This window comes from Lithobates pipiens, unplaced genomic scaffold (assembly GCF_037356315.1).
Source record: "Lithobates pipiens isolate NorthernLeopardFrog02 unplaced genomic scaffold, aLitPip1_a1.2 Scaffold_23, whole genome shotgun sequence".
Lineage (NCBI taxonomy): Eukaryota > Metazoa > Chordata > Amphibia > Anura > Ranidae > Lithobates > Lithobates pipiens.
In genome coordinates, this window is record NW_027507785.1 from 144,712,576 (window position 1) to 144,735,531 (window position 22,956).

The 22,956-nt window shown below is 45.8% G+C and overlaps 1 protein-coding gene across 3 annotated transcripts in view; it reads left to right on the top strand.

The window, feature by feature from the left end:
• The window catches only part of DDX47 (DEAD-box helicase 47), a 612,119-nt gene that overhangs the window by 425,147 nt on the left and 164,016 nt on the right, over positions 1-22,956 (top strand). For 2 of the 3 annotated variants that reach the window (XM_077452461.1, XM_077452459.1), the window contains one exon: positions 37-174. The exons of the other annotated variant lie outside the window; for it this stretch is intronic. In XM_077452461.1, coding sequence (XP_077308587.1) covers positions 37-174 — 138 coding nt within the window. The remainder of the gene's footprint in view (positions 1-36; positions 175-22,956) is intronic. 3 annotated transcript variants of the gene reach the window in all.

Below are 22,956 nucleotides of genomic sequence, written 5' to 3' on the forward strand. Positions count from 1 at the left end.
GCTGTTTTGTTTACATTATTTTTCTTTTGTCTCCAGAACAAAAGGCTGGGAGCTTTGAACAAGTTCAAGGCAAAATCGCGTTCAGTTCTCCTTGCCACTGATGTTGCAAGTCGTGGACTTGATATTCCACATGTGGATGTTGTTATAAATTTCGACATTCCAACCCACTCTAAGGTGAGTTTAACCACTTCAGCCCCGGAAACTTTGGCTGCTCAATGACCAGGCCATATTTTGCGATATGGCACTGCGTCGCTTTGGATTTGATTTGGAGGCGAGTCAGCAGCAAGCTGGGGCAGATTGTGAGACAGGGAGCAGTCACTTATAGAGAACCAATCCCAGAGAACAAAGATCAGAGAACTCAATCCAGGGAATCTAAAAATATCATAAATCTATCCTAGTAGTCAGTTTGAATTTCAGAAATTTTAAGTCAGAATTTAGAAAGTCAAAAAGTAGAAAAAATTCTAAAATGGTAATTGGTGTGAGGAGCGGTAGCCAAATGCGCCAGCGTTCCCTTCACAACCAGAAGGATAGCTGGGAAGAGCCCCTTTCACCTCAAAAGTCCATTGTTTACCTTTCTGGGTAACAAGTGTTGTAAATGCTGTAACTGGCCTTAATTTTTGTTTTCAGTAGAATGTAAGTAGTGTAATTTTTATGTTTTAGATAGAAAATGTTTGGTCAGCGAATCAGAAACCCCTTCCAGCTTTACTACACACTGCTAGTTTTTTTGTTTTTGTTTTTCAACCCAGCAGAGCTGAAAGAAAAAAAAACTGACAGCTCAGGAGTAGCTGCAGTACCAACTATGTGATGTTAGTACAGTGATATCCCCTGCTGTGTTATTGTGTTCTGACATCACAATAACTGTGTTCTGTGTCATTTCCCCTAAATCCCCACCACAACACTCCAGTCAGTGCTTTCTGCCATTGGCTAAAAACACTGGAGGAGACGATCGGCAGATCTTTTTTGGACATGTTTTCGGCTTCAGTCACACTGTCAAACACGGGACGAATGTCAGCTGGTTTCTATTGAGCTGGCCAATGCCGCCCAACATTTGGCCCGTGTGTCTGGTAGTAATCTGTATAGGAAGGGAATTTTAGATATCAAGAGGAATCATGATCTAGGCAGTAGTATGGGAGAAGAGGTCTAGAAGATGGTATACATTATTGAATGCATGGAAGCTACCTAGGTGCATAATATAGAGTGGATATATACTGTATGTTGGATGGGTGGAGTGCCCCTATACTTGCCATTATATAAAAGTACTAAGCTTTTTTGCTTTATAAATTATTTTTATTGCAATTTTTGAAAAAGGTACAGAGGTACAAAGACAGCCTCTGGGCATAACCCTGGCTCACAAACACAAGCAAAAGATCAAATAAGGAAAAAAAAACACAACATAGTAACGACTAACTAAAACTAAACATCCCAAGAAACTTGTTGCTAAAAATGAGGCTTAATGAGTGCTCAAGTACACAGAAGATGTAAGCGCTGGGGTAACACAACCAGGCCAGTGACACCATCCATCTGTACCATCCCAAAACCATCCCAAAAGAGCCAAAAAAATGAGAGGAGCTCATCTGACAGGCTTTACAGTGCGTTAGCCATGATTACTTGTCTGACTAAACATTAAATGATAGTCAGTTAAGATGTGATATTCCCAGAGTTATGATGTTCGTTATTAGTAGAATCAGACTCCAGCCAGATGTCCCATACTTTTGTTAAATTTCTTTCAACAGCACCAATGCAAATACGTTTCCTTGTATAGGGGAATGGCCGAATTGACAAATGGCTTTCACATATTCAGAGTAGGCACAGAAGAAACTTTCCACTTGAGTCCGGTGATTTTCCAAGCACAAAATGGGAGTAGGCCTAGTAATGTACAAACAGCTCTGGAGGGGGCCAGAGCACTCGCCAGTCCCAGAATACACAGGTCAACCTTCTGAGGTATAGGGATAGTAGTTAGGCCAGTAATGAATGTGAGTACAAAGACTAAGTATTTTGAAGGGGACTTCTGATCATTGTAATATTTACAAATACTCTGCTGGATTGTTTCATCTGTACTTTAATTCAATAAATTTTATCTCTCTGGAGAACCAAGTTGCTGCAGGAGAGTATGGTTGGATTAAAGGAGTTTTGCATTTGAATTGGTGTACTCCTGTTTCCATAGCAATACTAATAATTACAATAATTATTAACCATCACACATATTGTATATTTACAACAGTGTGGTGAAACGTCTGAAGGTCAGGTAGAGGTAAAGTACTGACTTAAGTCTGCAGTCAAATTTGTGACCCAGAGTCTTGTAAAAAAGCCTATTTTAGGTCTACAGTGAAAGCTTAACAAAGGAGGGAGATGAGTAGAGGGTCAATAATGCCACGTACACACGATCATACTATCCAACGGACTTAGTCTGGAGGGTAAACCACCATAAAGTCTGCCGGACTGTCCGTATGAGCGGACCTGCCCACACACGGGACTTTTCCGGCAGACTAGGTCACTAGGTTATGATGTCTCTGGGACTGTGACATCATGTGCGGGGACATCACCCAGCGATGTCCCTTTATAAGACGCCGCGTGCCTGTCATTGTGGCCGGAGACGGCAACGAGTCAACAGCTCAAGAAGAGAAGACGAGAAGAACAGAAGGCGGTGAAGACAGCGGCGCTAGAAGACCGGGCCACCACTTGTAAAAGAGCTACAAGAAGGCGCAGAAGCCCGGCAAGAAGAACTGAAGAGGGGGACAAGACCCCCGAAGTCGGAAGAAGAGGGCGGCGACAAACAAGAAAGCCGGGCTCCTCCGCTAGTAAAAGAGCTAGCAGAAGATAGCGGAGGAGTCCGGCGAGAAGACCCTCGAAGACAGAAGACCCCCGGAGCTTTGCAATAAACTAATTTTAATCCTTGTGTGTTTTTTCTTTTTTTTACTTTTTTTTTTTTCACAGGTTAATGGGTAGGGGTACATTGTACTCCATACTCATTCACATAGGGTGGGGGGCTGGGATCCAGGGGCCCCCTTATTAAAGGGGGCTCACGGATTCCAAAAAGCCCCCTGCCCGCAGACCCCGACAACCAACGGCCAGGGTTATCGGGAAGAGGCCCTTGTCGTCATCAATATGGGGACAAGTTGCTTGGGGTGGGGGGGCGCACGGCCCCCCTTCCCCAAAGCACCCCCCATGTTGAGGGCATGCGGCCTGGTATGGCTCAGGAGGGGGGCGCTCGCTCGTCCCCACCCCCTTTCCCGACCGGCTGGGTTGCATTCTCTGATAAGGGTCTGATATGGGGGGACCCCCACGCAGTTTTTTTTGGCGTAGGGCTTCCCCTTTAAGTCCATACCAGGTGACAGGGCCAGCGACACTTCATCCGCTGATCCAGGTTACCTGGAGCCACGCTCAAAATGAACGGACTTTTCTCTGTGCGGGAAAAGTCTGTTCATTTCAAAAGTTCGGCGGACTAGCACACACACGGCCATATTGTCTGCCGGACTGCGAGTCCGGTGGACATATTTTGGTGCAAAACTACTTTCTTAGTCCAGACTTTTGGGTAAAAAAAGTCAGCCGGAGCCCACACAAGGGCAGATGAGTCCGCCGGACTTTTCCACCTGATTGTTTGATCGTGTGTACATGGCATAAGTAGTGGTTTTTACTACAGCCAAAGAAGCAAGCATATCGAGTCCCTGGGTTGTACCAGAATGCGACGAAAGTGCCTACTTGTGAGAAAGTGACAGAACATTGTGGGGTAGGGGTGGAGCTCTGGCATCCATATTTGGTGTGTTTAGTGAAGAGTGGAGCAAAGACATTTGTCATGGTTATGCAATAGTTTGTCTGCTTACCTGTTCCCATGTGTTTATCTAGAGACCAGCCGACCCTCCCCTGTCTGCTTTTGTAATCCATCCTCTGGCATGGCTCCACCCTAGCTCCTATCAGGGAGCTCTATATTAACCTGTGCACTGCAAGCCAACCCTGCTGATCAACCATTGTGTATTCCTTTGTGTGTTTAGCTTCCTGTTACCTGCCGTGTGCTATGTTGTTGTTCTGTTACCGACTTTGGCGTATCCCTGTTTGCCTGTGATCCTGACCTTTTGGCGTGTCCCTGACTATTCCTGTCTGCTTGTGGCCCCAACCTTGGCTTTGTCCCTCACCATCCCTATCCTCCTGTTGCCTACTGTGGGTGTGAGCTGGGGGATCCTGGGGGTCGCGACCTGGAGCCAGTTGCAGCCAAGTCCATCCTCGCCACTCGAGGCTCTGGTGAACACCTGCTGGCTCTTAGACTCCTCACCCCAGGGAATCTTACACTCTAACCCTGGTGGGACCTGTCTCCCGTCCGCAGCAGTCAGCCGTAGGGTTCACAACCTTGCGGTGCACTCCTGATCCCTACGGTGTGCATCTGTCACCTCGCCTCAAGGTGACCTGACAGACATCATTTGGCAGAGAAGTTGGCCTCCGATTAGTGGAACCAGTGAAGGGGACATGCAGTGCCTTGTAAAAAAAAAATTCTAATTCTTTATTTGCAAAATAACAATACGGTCGCTGTAAACATACTTGGTTACAAAGGGCAGAACTTGTTGTATTTACAATGTCTGCATATCTCGACTTCCAGAGCATATGAAAAACAAAATATTTTACGTCCCTGGGTCTAGACTACTGTATTCCCGTTCTGGGATAACAGTCTCGTGAGTATGAAGCTCCTTATGTCCCTTGTGTTGGTACTTTTGGTTCATTAGCAAGTATGAGGTGATATTTGATGTCAACTCATGAGTCAACGTTCCTTTAAAGGGATAGATAGAGAAAGAAATGTGAGGGTAAAGTACGCTAAAGAGGGGGGAAAAGATGGGGAAGGGGTAGACTCCAGCAGGGAGGTTAGGCCCAGGGGGTAAGAAGGATGGGGAGTAGGGGGGGGGGAATCGCCCATCCTCCAGCCCCCCATCTGTGTCGCCACACCTGATTAGGGGTCCCTGAGCCCTCCCATTTATGTTGTCAACCTCGCATATTCCTCTGAGTAGTAGAATTCCAGCCAATAGTACCATTTTTTGAGGAACTGCTCCCTGATGCCCCTGTCTGTGGCCACAAGGTCTTCCATAGTCTGCATTTCCGCTACTCGCTTCAACCACACAGCCACTCTCGGAGGCTCCGTCTGTTTCCAGAAAAGGTGGATGCAACTTTTTGCTGCCGTGATCAGTGCTGGGAGGATGGACCTTCTGTACGTTTTGCTTGGTATGTTATGGTGGTGTATTAAAAAGAGCTCAGGGGTCTTGGGTAGTTTCCTGTCTGTGAATTTTTGTATAATTCGATGTATCTCTGTCCAGTGTGGTGTCAGAAGCAGTGCCTTGTAACATGACAAAATGTGGAAAACTTCAAGGGGCTTGAGTACTTTTTCAACCAAAAACATAAAAGTATTTTATTGGGGTTTTGTTATAGATCAGCACAAAGTAGCACATAATTGTGAAGTGGAAGGAAAATGATAAATGGTTTAAAACTTTTTTTACAAATATGTGAAAAGTGTGGCGTGCATTGTACTCAGCCCACTTTATTATGATACGGTTAAATAAAATCTAGTGGAACCAATTGCCTTCAGAGTAATGTGTATAGATGGTGCACATGCTCAATTAACTAGAAATAAATAAATTCATAGGTATAAAGTATATAAACATAGATTGCAAAACATAGTGAGTACAAATAAAAATAACAGATAAAGTCCAAGTGCAAAGGATATACAGTATCTCACAAAAGTGAGTACACCCCTCACATTTTTGTAAATATTTTATTATATTTTTTCATGTGACAACACTGAAGAAATGACACTTTGTTACAATGTAAAGTAGTGAGTGTAAATGTCCAAATTGGGCCCAAATTGTAAATATTTTGTGTGGACACCATTATTTTCCGGCACTGCCTTAACCCTCTTGGCTAAAAAGAAGAGTGATCCAACAGAATCGGGTCACAAAGAGGTTACTATTGACAGCAATAAATAGTTAAATTTTTAATTTAAAAAAAAAATATTTTTAAAATTTTTTAATATATTTTAAATTGGTAGAAAAAAAGCGCAATTCATGAAGAGAAAACCAACCCAAATTAATTAAGCTTAACCACTTGGGCACCGCGCTATTGCCGAATGACGGCATTAGCGCGGACCTAGATTGCCGGGACTACGTCTATTGACGTCGTCCCGGTTACGAGCGGCCTGCGCGCCCCCTGAGGGGCGCGCGCGGCGCGCTCTGTGATCGGCGAGTCCGTGAGACTCGCCTGATCACCGATCCGTGTAAGGGGTCGATCCCAACCCCTTATCACGTGATCAGTTGTCAGCCAATGACAGCTGATCATGTGATAAAACGGAGCCGGTAATCGGCTAGTATTCCTCCTCGCGCTGACAGCGCGAGGAGAAAAAAAAAAGCCGATCGCCGGCGGCCGTGTTCGGGACATCAGTCCCGATCACGGCCAGCAATTCCAGCGGACACCTGCCCCCTGCCAGTGCCCACCTGCCACCCGCAGTGCCATCCTGAAATAAAGTAAGTGCCCCCCTGTCAGTGCCACCCAGCAGTGCCCATAGTGCCCACAGTGCCACCCAGCAGTGCCACCCAGCAGTGCCCACAGTGCCACCCACAGTGCCACCCAAAATCTGCCTCAAAGGTGCTGCACCCCAGTGCCGCCCATCAGTGCCCAGCGGTGCCGCCCATCAGTGCCCAGCAGTGCCGCCCATCAGTGCCCAGCAGTGCCACCTATCAGAGCCACCTATCAGTGCCACCTATCAGTGCCCATCAGTCCCATCTATCTGTGGTACCTATCAGTGCCCATCCGTGCCACCCATCCGTGCCACTTATCCGTGCCATCTTATCTGTGCCCATCTTTGCCCATCAGTGCCGCCTTATCTGTGCCTATTAGTGCCGCCTTAACTATGCCTATCAGTGCCCACCAATGCAGCCCATCAGTGCCCACCAATGCAGCCCATCAGTGCCCACCAATGCAGCCCATCAGTGCCCACCAATGCAGCCCATCAGTGCCCACCAATGCAGCCCATCAGTGCCCACCAATGCAGCCTATCAGTGCCGCCTAATCGGCGCACTTCAATGAAGGAGAAAAATGACCCGTTTGCAAAATTTTATAACAAACTATTAAAACATGATTTTTTTTTTTTTTTTTTGCATCTTTTTTTGTTTAGCAAAAAATAAAACTCCGAGCTGTAACTAAATACCACCAAAAGAAAGCTCTATTTGTGGGAAAAAAATGATAAAAATTTCATTTGGGTACAGTGTTGTATGACCGCGTAATTGTCACTCAAAGTGCATCAGCGCTGAAAGCTGAAAATTGGTCTGGGACTGAGGGGGGTTTAAGTGCCCAGTAAGCAAGTGGTTAAATAGCTATGGACAGACAAGACTCACAAGACATACATAAAACATGTACATAAAATCAACATATACCACAGGTCCGGACCTATTGCTGCAGTCTGATGAATCCACCACTAATTAATGCACAAATTTCAAGTAAGAACTAGAGGAATAATTGTTCTATAGCCCAATCAATCACCAGGTGGTTAGCAAGAGACTATGTTAGGAGACCATGTATCTCCTAACAAATCAGGAGAAAAGAGGTTATTTTTACAGCCCTCAATGGTGGCTTAGCGGGGTGGCTGTGTGTGTGCCTTATCTTCCACAGCCCTGCTAAGCCACCATTGAGTGCTGTAAAAATAACCCTTTTCTCCCGATTTGTTAGGAGATGCATGGTAGTGGCTAGCCCATTAGACAGACTACTCGAGAAACGGGACACTACTTTCTTAGTGGATGAATTACTGCTGATTACAAACACCAGCATTACAACGATAACAGGACGTGTGACTGGGTGTTAATGATCGTCCGAGATGAAGCTACGCTAACTGAGCCAGCGAAACGCGTTGACGTCACACCTTTACGCAGGCTGCTCACCTTACTGAGCAGGGAGGCAGTGGTGATTGGGACGAAATTAAGTTTCATTGTAAAATTGTAGCAGAAAATTATCCAGCCAGCATAGGAACACAGATGGGTTAAAGATCTGATAGAGGGCATCCGAGCCGGGCCGCGTGGGAGCCGTAATGTATGGATCACTTCCTAAATTTGATCAGAAACTGCCCTGATTGATATCACTGCAGCGCTTTATAACCCTACACCATTGTTATGCTCTGAAAAAGGATCTCAGCTGTTATCGGGTCTAGCTAACAGACGTGCTGATATTAAGCGCAATACAAACTTTCCATACAACACCAGCCGTCATTTCCTAAAAGGTGCTGTGTATGTATGGATTAACCCTCCTAATTACTGGTCGCTTGATCATTTATGGGCGATTTAGGAATAAGCATGCTGAATAGGAACTGCACCTTGCTGAAGTTTACTTTCTTTTTCTTTTCTGGCTTATATGCTGCTAGCAATGACATTACTCCGAAGTTAGGAATCATTTGACTTCCATTAATTTCACCCCTATCCCCCACCCTCCCTGCCAGCTGCAGTCTCTTCCTAACCACCTGGTGATTGATTGGGCTATAGAACGATTTTTCCTCTAGTTCTTACTTGGCGTTTGTGCATTAATTAATGGTTTGAAGATTAAAGACTGCAGCAATAGGTCCGGACCTGTGGTATATGTAGATTTTTTTATGTTTTATGTCTTGAGTCTTGTCTGTCCATAGCTATTTAAGCTTAATTTGATTTTGTGGGTTGGCTTTCTCTTCATGAATTGCACTTTTTTCTACTAATTTAAAATTTATAAACAATTGTTCAAAATATATATTTTTTTAAATTGAACTATTTATTGCTGTCAATAGTAACCTCTTTGTGACCCGATTCTGTTGGATCACACTTTATTTTTTGTCTATAGGCTAACTGGTTACGGCAACAGTGCCCGACACGGCTAATGATTTAATACAAGTCATAATGTATGACTTTAATTAAATAGACATATTTGCATTTCTATCCCTTCCCCTCTCCCCTAAAACTTTTTTTTCTTAACCCTCTTGGGCATGGAGTTCACCAGAGCTTCACAGGTTGCCAGTGGATTGTCGCTACTAAACTGAAAAAATTAAGTAATATACCATCTTCCAATCAATTTTGAGAAACAAGAGGCAGAAGATTTGAGGAAACTATGGACTCTCATGGTATGACAACGACTCACAATCGTATAAAAATGTTTACATTTATTTACGACACAAACTTAATTAAAAAGGTTCTATGAAGAGGGGGTATACAATACACACAAATTCAATCTCTGAAGAGCAACTGAGCAATTGGATGTATTAGCCATCCATGAACGAGGACTCGGGGTCTCGTCTTAGGTCAGTTCAACCTCTACATATTTCATGGTGTGATTGCTTCTTCAGGAGTATGTTTCAGAGAATAATGTTTGTAGATATCTCTACAAGGGACAAACGGTATATAATCAAGCTTCAGAAATAAGCAGAAAACATATAAATGATAGCATGTATTAGAACATGCAATTTAAAACTGCCATAGAGGTGGGGCAGTCTAAAATTCAGCAATCAATAAAAATGTTCAACATATAATTCACCATGCGTATGTATTCCCATATAGTATGGATGTAAGGAGCTTACTAATACTGGACCAAACCAGACCGAAAGAACAACTAAAGGCCCCTAAGGGCAATTTCTTGGGCGAGTGTGGGAGCCAGGTCAAAATGTTAAGATTGGACAATAAACTGTTAAGGATAAAGAAAGGATGCATAAATGACACACCAAAGGAAATTGCCGGCGCTGTATACCTACAATTTGCATACTAACTATGCTGGGTAGATCATATTGAGATAGTGTACAGCATGCAGTATTTCAGTCAGTGTGGGTTGGGGGCTATCCTCCAATTGCATATCAAACAAGTCTGGCATGGGATCAGGAACAGACTCCATAGGTTCAGTGTCATCCAGCCTGTCTGCACTTTCCCTGTCTGCCTGTTCTGTGCATACTGCAGGGTGCTGCGCTTTAGCCTGTGTGGTTTCTTCAGGGCCTGCTAGCTTCTGCGTATAGTACAGCATGTCTCTGGGCTGGTCTTTAGTTTTAGGGAGTTTTGTGGACTTACCCCCCCCGTTCCGTTTCTTGACGGAATCTCGTGGCTTCCTCTGAGGCTGAGACTGCCAGGCTCCATCTTGGAAGTCCTGCAAGGCCAGGGCCGCGGTTTCTCCCCAGTTCCCGCGGGTCATCATGCCCATTTTTTCAGCAACCACAGGGCTCTGGGGTGTCGGGAGCAGCAGGTACCGATCAGTTTCGGGCATCCAAGGTAGCAAGGGAAGGATCGTCGGCAGGATCACCAGTGGGAGCTCAGTGGAACAAGTCTGTTCACATGCCTTGTCAGGCCACTCCCCCAAAAGTCCATAGTTGCCTCAAATCCTCTGCCTCTTGTTTCTCAAGGTCACCACTGGAGTCCTCTTCCACACCTCCATGATGACATCACAGAGCTGGTTGATGTTGGAAACCTTGCGGTCAAGGATGCCGCACAGATGCTCAATAGGTTTTAGGTCTGGAGACCTGCTTGGCCAGTCCACCTTTACCCTCAGCTTCTTTAGCAAGGCAGTGGTCAACTTGGAGGTATGTTTGGGGTCATTATCATGTTTAAATACTGACTTTGCGGCCCAGCCCCCAAAGGGAGGGGGATCAAGTTCTGCTTCAGTATGTCACAGTACGTGTTGGCATTAATGGTTCCCTCAATGAACTGTAGCTCCCCAGTGCCAGCAGCACTCATGCAGCCCCAGACCATGACACTTCCACCACCATGCATGACTATAGGCAAGACACACTTGTCTTTGTACTCCTTGGTTGCCACCATATACGCTTGACACCATCTGAACCAAATAATTTTATCTTGGTCTCATCAGACCACAGGACATAGTTCCAGTAATCCATGTCCTTAGTCTGCTTGTCTTCAGCAAATGGTTTGTGGGCTTTGTGTGTCGTCTTTAGAAGAGGCTTCCTTCTGCAACGACAGTCATGCAGACCAATTTGATACAGTGTGCAGCATATGGTCTGAGCACTGACAGGCACCCCTTCAACCTCTGCAGCAATGCTGACAGCACTCATATTTCCTAAAGAAAACCTCTGGATATGACACCGAGCACATGCACTCAACTTCTTTGGTCGACCTTGGTGAGGCCTGTCCTGAGTGGAACCTGTCCGGTTAATCCACTGTACGGTCTTGGCCACGGTGCTGCAGCTCAGTTTCAGGGTCTTAGCAATTTTCTTATAGCCTAGGCGATCTTTATGTAGAGCAACAATTATTTTTTTTCAGATCCTCAGAGTTCTTTGCCATGAGGTACCATGTGAACTTCAAGTGACCAGAGTGAGAGCGAGAACACCAAATTTAACAAACCTGCTCCCCATATTCATACCTGAGACATTGTAAAACTAACAAGTCACATGACATCAGGGAGGTAAAATTGGCTAATTGTGCCCAATTTGGACATTTTCACTTAAGGGTGTACTCACTTTTGTTGCCAGTGGTTTAGACATTGATGGCTGTGTTTAGTTATTTTGAGGGGACAGCAAATTTGCACTGTTATAAAAGCTATACACACACTACTTTATGTAGCTCTGACCCCCAAAGGAGCTGCTGATTTGAATTGGGCCTACACTCTACTGAGAAACCCCCCTTCTGTATGACTCTGTCCCCTTGGCACAGCTGTGGTGCAATAATAATACAGTACAGTGTAAACAGTATAATGTACCTGTGTCTATCCCTGAGGATCCTCTGGCTCCACCTGGTGGGGAAAGACAGTAAACCACATACTTGTACTCTTAAACAGAAATACCTTTACTGAAAATAGGAAATGGGTGGTTAGAGTTTGCAATGTCGTTCCAACGTAGAACGTCGGCACTGCATAAATAACAGTCAAATACAATAAACAACATGCAGGTATGTTACTATCTAGACCTGGGAGCTTCCCTTAATTAAAGTCTACGTGAGGCCTCACTTAAATAATTCTTTCTCCATCTTCTTTCTTCGCTAGCTTAAATAGTTCCTCAGATAATTGTAATCCAAAGGGGTAAATAGAGAAAGTTAACTTGGAACACTACATCTATAACTCCAGAAACTTGTAATCACACTTGGGTACTAAAGTGAAACGGGCCTCAAGCCTATTAAGTGTCTGTTACTCAATTACGTGTCCGTGGAACAACAGGTTCCAGCGAGGCCTATTAGTAAGTCTAAGTACGTGTAATGGATTAAACGGTGGGCCGCAACCTGCTCACCAATTGGATCAGAGTTCTAAGTGATGGCTTGAGTCCGACAACTGCAGCTTGCTTCCACTGACTAGGCCAGATGCTCCGTGTCACTCCACCGACTGGATCCGGCTCTCCGCTGCTCCAACAAGTGTCTCCGATCCCCATCGATCTGATCAACATCTCTTGGCTCCGTCAAGTCACCCAGCAAACGGTCCGGTTTGCACTCCCCGCCGACTTTCTACCGATGCGTCCGAGAACCTCACACACAGTTCAACACAGGCAGGCAACGTGGTTCCAAGAGACCAAATATGGGCACTGCAGTTCCTTTTATACCCTACCCAGCATGCACTGCATATCAAAGTGTTCATGAGTAGGTCACACAGACTCCTGGGTAGATGAGGTCAAATGACCAAAGTAAACAGTCACTTCCTGTTATTTTTCCAACACCATGAAAAGGGAAATCAAGTCCATTTCCAGTTTTGGTCACTAGATGGCATCCAATACTAACGAATAACATTGTCCATAGGTTTACATTGTACTTCACATTGATTGCATTAATACACAATTATATCCCCGCTACATTTACATTGTAGCAAAGTGTAATTTCCTCAGTGTTGTCACATGATAAAATGTATACAAAAAATGTGAGGGGTGTTCTCACTTCTGTGAGATACTGTATATATAAATACTAAGTCCATATCGTGATTGAAGTAAAAAATATTTTCAGTGGTACAAAAGGAACACACAGCAACCACTGTCACCAATTAATGAATTGGCCGATCACCTCAGGGAATGACCGTAAGGTCAAACAACGCTCCTGCGAATACTATTTTATTATGTTAGAAAGCTAATTGTCGAGGTGTGGCCTGACACTGTATGGGGTACGATGTGCTGATCAGAGCTCGGGCTGTTAATCCTGCAAAATTACTCCTGTGGCACCTGAAACGCTAACTAAATCACCTGCAAAGGTACCTGGACATCTTCCCCACACTCCAGCTCACCCCAGGAGGCCCTTGGTTGCCCGGCGACCTGCGCAGAGTGGCAATCTCCCGCTCGGCGGCCGTCAGAGCTAGGAAAGTCCCCGGCTTCGGCCTACTCCTGGAGCCAGGAGCCATCTTAGTACACCCAAATCACCGGATGATGATGTATTCGGGCCCTGCTGCCTACAGCACTACTGCATAGGATTGGCATTGATTACAAAGTCACCCCAGACCCCTGAGGTATGTCGCCAACGAAATCACAGAAGGCGGCGGCAAAACTTGACCAGTTTTGCAGACAGGAAAAGAGTAATATGGAGGTCGATGGCGTTTCAGAGAAGGTGGGGGGGGGGTGAACCGATAGACTGCTGGAAGCAATTACTCTATGCAGAACCTCACTTACAGTGCAAATTGAGGAGGTGAAAATGGATATTTCCCTCATTAGGCAAGACTTTCAAAAGCTCAGGGACCAGGTGAAGGAGACAGAAACCAGGCTGAGTACAGTGGAGGACTCCATTCCGCCCTTGCAGACATTCTCGGACCACATGCAACAACAGATGTGCCAACTCCAGACTAAGCAGGATGATATAGAGAACAGGATGAGACGATGTAATTTACGCTTTATTGGTCTGCCAGAGGGGACTGAGGGGAAGGACACTACCATGATCCTGGAACAACTCCTCATCACTACCTATGGGAGGGAAATCTTCTCCCCTATGTTTGCAGTGGAGCGGGCTCACTGCATGCCAGCCAGACCCCCCGCACTTGCATAGCTAAGCTCCTCAACTACAAAGACCAGGATGCAGCTCTGAGAATGGCTAGAGAGAGGCAAAATTCCAGTGGGCAATGTTAAAGTGGCTATTTTCCCAGACTTATCAGCAGAGATACAATGCCGCAGTCAAACTTTTATGGAGGCCAAACGTAGGCTAAGAGATCAGCACTACAAATACTCTATGCTTTTCCCCACTCGCCTTAGGGTGGAACACGACAGTCCAATGTTCTTTGAGGATCCGAAGGATGTCATCTCTTGGCTGGAGCAACGAGCCCACCTGAAAGAGTCGCATGATTAAGACCCAGGTACTCAGCTTGAACCTTTCCATTTCCACACCTTCTTTTATTTTTGATTTGTTTTTTTCCCTTTCTCCTTTTTTCTGTACTCCAGACAGTTCCTAGAACAGATCCCTACTTTCCCAGAACCACATAACCATGTGGTTCATACAGCTATATGGGAAGCTTGCTAGGATATTCACGTTTACAGCCAAGGAACACTCTACACCGTGCACAGTGAGCCCCAGATGGCGTTGGTAAACCAATATTACCTCAATGTGTGTACACAACATGAAGCTCAGGGATTTAAGGCACAGCTATTACTTGCATTTACACACTACTCAAGACCACACTGAATGCGGAGTCCTACCAATTTCACGCAGTGTGCAGTGAGACTTTACCCCGCACACCACTGGGAATCGCTATAATGCTGACTGGAAATTTTTCTGGAGATGGTTGGTTGCCCTTTGTAAAATGCAGGGTGGTGGGAGAACCCTGACCCATCCTGATCTACTGATATGGATGGCATCCCTGGCTCCATATGTAAGCCAGGAACTCCGTATATTTTATTACCATATATGCATATATTGGAAGACAGCGTATTCACCAGTTGGGATGCAACAGTTCAGGGAACAAGTCCACACCAGTTGGATGGGGTGCAGGGCAGGGAGGGGGTGGGGGGGTTCTTCTAGTTTCTAGTTTTGTTGTTTTTTTTTTTTGTGCGTACTAATTTCAGACAGCAGGTATCACCTCGTGGCAAGTGGTTATGTGACCGTTTATATATGTTATGCGAAATGTTCATATTGAAGTACGTGATTATGCTAATTGATTCCCATGACTGCTCGCCATGACGTCTTTAAAGTTTATCACATGAAATGTGATGGGCGTATGTGAGAAAATTGAGCGTGCGGCAGTCCTCACTTTACTCAAGAAACAACATGCAGATGTGATAGCCTTGACAAACGCATGTTGAGTGGAGCATCCAGATGGCACTTTGCCATCCATGGGTTGGTTGGGCGTTCCATTTTACCCACACATCCCATGCCAGAGGTGTCTCAATTTTGGTTGCTAAATCAGTACATTTTGAGTTGTATGAGTTGTCCACTGACATGCAGGGGCGGTATATATTTCTCAGATAAATTATATGGCGAACCCCTGCTTATATTGGGTTTCTATATACCTCCCCCGTTCAACATCACCATAATTAAGGAGGTATTGTCCTTTATGGCCCGTCACCATACACTACCTGCAGTCTGGATGGGCGATTTCAATTGCACACTAAACCCAACTTTGGACAGGTTGCAGTTTACTTTGCCCATCCTGAACACGCTTAATGAAACCAAATTATCTAGGCTAATTTCCACCTTTCATTTAACGGACACTTGGCGTCACAAATTCCCACACACGCTCCTACTCCTGTTTTTCATCCACGCATAACTCTATGTCCCGCATAGATCTCATACTCGTCTCTCATAGTTTAACACGTCGACTGGGGGAGTCTGCATTTTGTCCCAGGACACTTTCGGATCCCTGTCCCTTTTGGATAGCATTGAGTGTCCCCATTGATAAACCACCAAGGACTTGGCGTTTGAACCCATTCTGGCTCTCGCTCCTACCGGAAGATGATGAGCTTGAGAACAAATTTAAGTTGTACTTTACGGAAAATGATGATTCAGCGTCACCCTCTGCGGTGTGAGACTCATTCAAGCTCTTTGCTCGCTCAGTGTTAATCACAAGTTTCAATAAGATTAAGGCGGACATCGCCGCTGCCCTCAGTAAGGTGATGGCGGATCTGTCCATTGCTGAGCGAGAGTTTGCCACTCATCTGACTCCCGCAAAGGCCAACACGCTCAAACTACACGCTAGAATAGCTACCCAACTCCAATTCCAAAAGGCCAGGCAAAAATTTTCTTAGCAGAAGATGTTTGAACATGGGGAGAAAGCATCCAAGTTACCTGCGTACTTGGTGCATAGTGAAGATAGCCCTCCGGTGGTGATTACACTGCGTGGCCCTGGAGGACAAGAAATCACAGATCCATCTACAGTAACCGCCATGTTCATTGATTTTTTTGCTGACCTCTATAAGACAACAGCTCGCACTGAGATAGATTCGATGTCTTTTTTTTTTTTTAGGGTATTGATCTCCCGCAGCTCTCAAATGAACAAACTGACTTCTTGGAGGCACCTATCACTGTGGACGAAATCGCGACAGCCACCGCTAGCTTTGCTAGATCTAAATCCCCAGGGTCGGACGGCCTCCCAATTGAATTCTATTCCCGATACAGCGGCACTCTTATCCCTAAACTACTGGCATTGTATAACCACCTTTTTGAGTCCCGAGAACTACCTTCTTCCATGACAGAGGCAACAATAGTTCTAATCCCTAAGCCAGGGAAAGACCCAGGATACCCAGAATCTTACTGCACCATATCCTTGTTACAGGTTGACGTCAAAATACTAGCCAAAGTCTTGGCCAATCAAGTCATCCTATCATTAATCCACACGGATCAAGCAGGCTTCATGCCGGGTCGGAACACCTCATTCAACCTTAGGAAACTATAAACATGCAGGCCACACATGAAGAGGTGGGAACGCAGGTTGTAGTGACTCTAGATATGGCAAAAGCGTTCGACTCGGTGGAGTGGAGATATCTTTGGAGATGCTTGGAGGGCTATGGCTTTGGTCCAAAATACATCCAGCGGGTTCAATTACTGTATCAGGCACCCACGGCTAAAGTGGTGGCCAACAGGTGGCAGTCACGCCTGTTTGACCTCAGTAGAGGCACGAGACAGGGCTGCCCTTTGTCCCCACTACTTTATGCACTAGCGACAGAACCCCTTGTGATATCCATCCGAGCAGACCCAGAGATTCGAGGACTGAGAATGGGCTCCTTGATTTGAAAAAATTAGCATGTATGCAGATGATACACTATTATACTTGGCCGATTCGGGCCTGTCCCTGCAGACTGCCCCCCGCACGATCGAGCAATTTGTCCTGTTCTCGGGGTTAAAAATTAACTGGGATAATTCTCAAATCCTAAAACTTGACAGCTTCCCGCCCTCGGAGCCCCAAGCCAACTTTTCACTACAAAGAGTCAGTGTCATTACTTAGGGATACAAATCTCTAGGTCCCCTGCAGATTACATCTCTCTTATTATAGAACCTCTCATCTCCCTAGTTAAAACTAAAGTGAGGATTTGGTCTCGGCTTCCACTTGGGGTTTGGGGTCGCACAAATTTAATTAAAGTGGTCCTGATTCCTAAGGTTCTCTATGTACTATGGCATACCCCCATATATCTCCCCCTGAAATACTTTAAATCTTTAGAGGCCCTGTTAAAGCCCTCTGTGTGGGGAACCAATAGACACAAACTAGCGTGGCAGACCCTTAAGAATCCAGCTGAGCTGGGAGGCATGGCTCTCCCCGATTTCAATCTATATTATATTGCATCTCAGTTGTCGCAGCTATTTCACATAGATAAGATGGATGGTGAGAGATTTCTAACTCTTCTATGTCCCAAATGGGCGCAGTACACCAAAGACCCACTATGTGCGATAGCAGTGGGTGCACAGGTGTTGGAGCGAGGGGGACATAAACACACAACATTGTATCAATACAGGAGAATATGGGACTTGACCTCTTCTAAACTTGACATCCCACGACAGAATGTTTACAGGCCGTTATGGCATAACAAAAACTTACCCGAATTCGCCAAACTGCAGGACACAAGTTAATGGATCAGACAGGGAGTGTTCTATTTACATCACATACTAAAAGATGGATGCCTTAAAACCTTTGATTTGCTTAAAGAGGAATTTATCCTCCAAAACCGAATGTTCTTTAGATTTCTGCAAATCCGCCAAGCAACACAATCTGTTTCCCGACTCAATCCCAGAAACTACCCCTAATGCAGTTATGGCAGTGATTAAGGGCACAGACCCCCACAAGTTAATTTCGAAATTTTACAACCTGCTCTACACCCCCATTTCTACCAAAATAGCGTATGATCTGAAACATAGGTGGGAGAGAGTGGTGGGCTCAATGGCAGATGAAGAGTTGGGGGGAGGCATGCAAGGCAGTATCTCCTTAATTGTCGGACCATTTGTCGCAGCTCTATATTTTACACATAGCATATCTTACACCCCTTAGGGTGGCAAGATACAAACAAACTCAATCCACAATGTGTTTGCTGTGTGGACTGGAAACGGGCACTTTTTTTCATCTAATCTGGGTCTGTCCCAGGATACAGGAGTTGTGGAAGCAAGTTGTGGCATTCCTTCTTGATATTATGGGTTCACCCCTAGCACTTGACCCAAAACAGTGCCTTCTTGGAATCCTACCTGATACCACTGACAAGTACACCAAAATCTTTCTGCATGAGACACTATTCTCCGCTAGGAAAATTATAGCTAAAAAATGGATGAGACAATCACCCCCAGGGATGGTAGAGTGGAAAGTTGAAGTGAATAATACTTTACCATACAAAAAATGTATAAACATCAACAGAGGCTGCCCCAATAAATATAAGAAGATATGGGTTCGTGGGTTACAAGAGTCTGATACCTGTGTGTAGTGTAGCAAAACCATAACAAATTGAAACAACTATTATGCCATGTACCGTTGAATGTGATTTTCCCTTTATTGTAATATATACTTTCATAGAACTCATCCTCATAACGAAAAGTACCTGCTTTCCTTTATATTGTATCTGAACTATTCAATGTAAAATCTTTTTCAAGTATATGTATGAAGTCAATATACCATGTATGCACTGTATGTTTAATAAAACCTTTGTTTAACATAAAAAAAGAATGCTAATCGTCTTTAACTGGATTAAAAAGGAACATTTTGCATTATCTGCTTGGAAAGGCCAATCAATGCTAATATCACACTGCTAATATCACACTGTATAAAATGACTTATGAAACCAGAGGATGTGCAAAAAAATTCAATGAAGTATGGGGAAAATAGGCTCCAGGGAAACTAAGAAATGGTATCTGAATTTTTTTTTCCAAAAAGACTTTTCGCACAAAACAGCAGAGTTATACATAATGTAGGAGGAGAGTGGGAGAGCATGTTTCTGGGGGAATAACAGCACAATTGGTTATGGAGGTGTTTGCCTCCAAGTTTTTGTCCTTTATTTTTACTTTTAATAAGTTACAAGATATTAGTAAACATCAAAGTTACCAGCAGAAAATGGGAAAGGTTGATTTGTATTGATATATTATATTCAGTTATTGGGAAAGTAAAGACTTCTAAATGGAAATAATATACCGACATATGCAACTACGACTGTACCATGTTTGCACCATTTACTACTAATGTATGTACACTTGGCAAATAAACACCTTTAAAAAAAAAAAAAAAAAGTATAACACATTTGTTCAATACCTGCTTACATTTAAAGTTTGCTAAGATCCGCAGTACAGAGGTGGAGAAAAACAGTCGCCTCCTCCCCACACTTCCATACACTGTAGACACCCGAAGTGATGTCACAAGGCTCCATCTGACACGTCACTGGTCATGTGACTTCCTCAGGGATAGGAGATGTTACCCCACGGTCACTCCCTGAGGAGAGCGGCATTTCAATTCATTGGTGGCGGTGGTTGCTTCTTGTTCCACTGGATGAATTTTTTTACTTCAGTCATGATCTAGACCAAGCAGTCTATTAGCAATATATTTTTTCTTTGCACTTGGACTTTTTTTCACTTGGACTTTATAGATATTTTTATTTGTGCCTGTTATGTTTTCCAAACCTATGAATTTATTTCTAGTTAATTGAGCAAGTGCACCATTCTATAAACATTATTTCTTTCGTTCATTGACGGACACAGCTCCAGTAATCTTGACCGTAGGGTTATTACGCCACCTTCAGCAGAGGTCTAGACAGAACATGTAATACATGTGAAAATTACAGAACTTTACAGTTCCACCCAGGGGGCGGTCCCCCTGGTAATAACCCCTCAGCCTGCCTCCTGAAGCGTTTTTTTTTTCTGCCTAGTGAAGGAGAAGGACCTAAGCTCCCTGTGGGACCATCGGTCCTGGGATTTTTTGCTGAATGTTTGTCTTTTGCGCAAGATTTTAAGATCCTTTGATCTGCTATCAACAGCCGGCTGGGTGACAGGCTGGATAATCTAGATACTTGTAGTCTCCCTAGTCTGGCCATCGAGCGTGTGCAGACCCTAGCTACACGCTGGGTTGGCCATGACATGCCCCTCAGGCTCCAGGGGCAGCCAGTGAGTGTAACGCTCCGGGGCACACATATGACCAGACTACCGATGTCCTTGTCACAGTGTGCCGTGGCCAGCAGCCACCCCATACTGCTCAGGAGTGGGTCTGTGATGGGATGTCCCCAGCTTTTCCGGATGGTAAGGACAGCTCTTCTTGCCTCGGCGGGATTGAGCAGCTGGGTATTCCCTGGGAGGTCGATTAGGGGGTCCCTCTCTTCTCTCCCTGTCCCTATTTTCCCTCCCCCCCCGTAGGGGATGCTGCATGACGGGCTGCTGAGTGGTGTGTGTACCTGGATCAGGGGCCCTCCGGGGGGCTTTGGCCTTAGATTGGGGGCTGTGCTGGGTGTCTGTGGTCTCCCCGCTGGGTGCCTGGAGGTCTGCATGTGCTGATCGCCATAGCAATGTTCTGCCGCCATTATCTTTGTTCATTCACTGTGTACAGTTTTTTGTCGGACATTTTTTGTGTGCCTCAGTGGAAAGCATGGTCAGGGGCCATTTTTCTGTAGCTCAGTGGCCTTTTTCTTTGTGATTATGTCCCTTATACAGGATGGCCATTTTGTTGTAGCCCAGCGTGGTTTTTAACCTCAGCGCTGGTCCCTGCTGCTCAGGACACCTGGGAGATGATACTGGGCGCAGACACCTGTAACTGAAGGGCGCAGCACTCGGTCGGGGTGGTGAGTCCTGCGGTGGAGGCCCCTCAGTCTGCAGCAGCTAGGAGGGTGGGATTGTGCACCTATCCTAAGTCCCCAAGGGTGGCAGACAGGGTGGGTCAGCATGGCTTCAGAAACTGGCGTTTCTTCCCCAGAACTCCCTGCAATTGCAACTGGCTCATCTGCAAACAGTGCAGTGCCTTTTGGACGCTTTGTCGGTCCTTGAAGCATTCATTGCCAGGGTGGAGGCGCTGTGCGGGCACAAAGGTGGTAAAATGGGGCCCCTGCCCCGGTCCTCCGGGTAGAGCTCTGATGCAGACTCACGCCAAGATAAGACTGGCGGCCCCTGCTCTGTTTCAGATGACGCTGACCAGGACCGATTGGACAGTAAGGAGGATTCTCCGTCCGGGTCCACGCAGGACAAATCTCTAGTTGGAGCACTTATCACAGCTGTGAGTGATACTCTGAAGATTCAGGATACAGCAGGTTCCTCTGCTGAAGTAGCGGTCCCCTTTGGGACCCACAAGCCAGCCTGTACACCTAAGGTGTTTCCGTATCTGACTTATTTCGATAAGTTCATTTACAAGGAATGGGGAAGCCCGCAACAGACCTTCTCGGTCCCTAAAAGAATGGCGGTTCGCTACCTCTCTGAGGAGAGCCCTCTTAAAAAATGGTCGGCTCCTCCGGGCGTGGACCCCCCAGTATCCAGGTTAAACAAAGTAACCAGATCCCGGTAGAGGGGACTCCTGCATTTAAGGACCCTACCGGCAGGCAGGAAGGCTGGGGCAGTGGCCCATTTCTTCAGTTCGCTCAGTTGTCACGTACCTGCACATACCCATATGCCTCCGGCATCAGAAGTTTCTGCGATTTGCAGTAGGGGAAGCCCACTACCAGTTTGTGGCTCTCCCTTGGCATCAGCACCCCGAGTCTTTACCGAGGTATTGGCTCCAATTTTGGCGTTGTTGCGACAACGCGGGATCGCAATTGTAGGTTACCTAGACGATCTCGTCCTGAGAGCAGCTTCCGCCTCAGAATTAAAGGAGGATGTGGTGATCACCTTGCAAACCCTGCAGAAATTTGGGTGGCTGTTGAACCTCAAAAAGTCGGTGCTTAGACCGACTCAGCGCTTAGAGAACCTAGGCTTACTGCTGTACTCCATGGAAGTGAAAGTGTTTCTCCCTTCAGACAAACTGCAGACTCTCAGAGCCATGGTAAAGTAATTGATGGACCGCTGGTGGTTGTCGCTGCACTTCTGCATGCGAGTCCTGGGCCTCATGGTGGCCTCCTTCGGGGCGTTACCATACGCCCAGTTTCACACCAGAGTCTTGCAGAAGGAGATATTGACAAAATGGAACAAACCTTCGTTATCCCTAGATTGGCAGATTCGGGTAAGCCAGTCGGTCAGGGACTCCCTGCCCTGGTGGCTGAGGTCCCCGGCACTTCGGGAAGTCGTTCCTACCTCTGCATTGGACAGACAGTGATCACAACGAACACCAGTCTGACCGGCTGGGGTGGAGTACTGGGAGTACAGTCAACCCAGGGCCTCTGGTCGGTGGAGGAATTCAAGTTGCCGATCAGTGTGCTTTAGCTCCGAGAGATCAGGCTATGCCTCTCCACATGGTCGAGACTAAGAGGGCGTCCAATCAGGATCCAGTCAGACAACGCCACAGCGGTGGCATGTGCCAACCATCAAGGAGGAATGAGAAGCTTGGTTGCAGCACAGGAGGTAGCTCACATCCTTCAGTGGGTAGAGCGACATGTACCGGCGTTGTCAGGCATTTACATCCCGGGAGTAGAAAACTAGGAGGCGAACTATCTAAGTCACCAGATGCTGGACCCAGGAGAATGGGCGTTGCATCCGGAGGTGTTCAGGCTGCTGTGCCTGT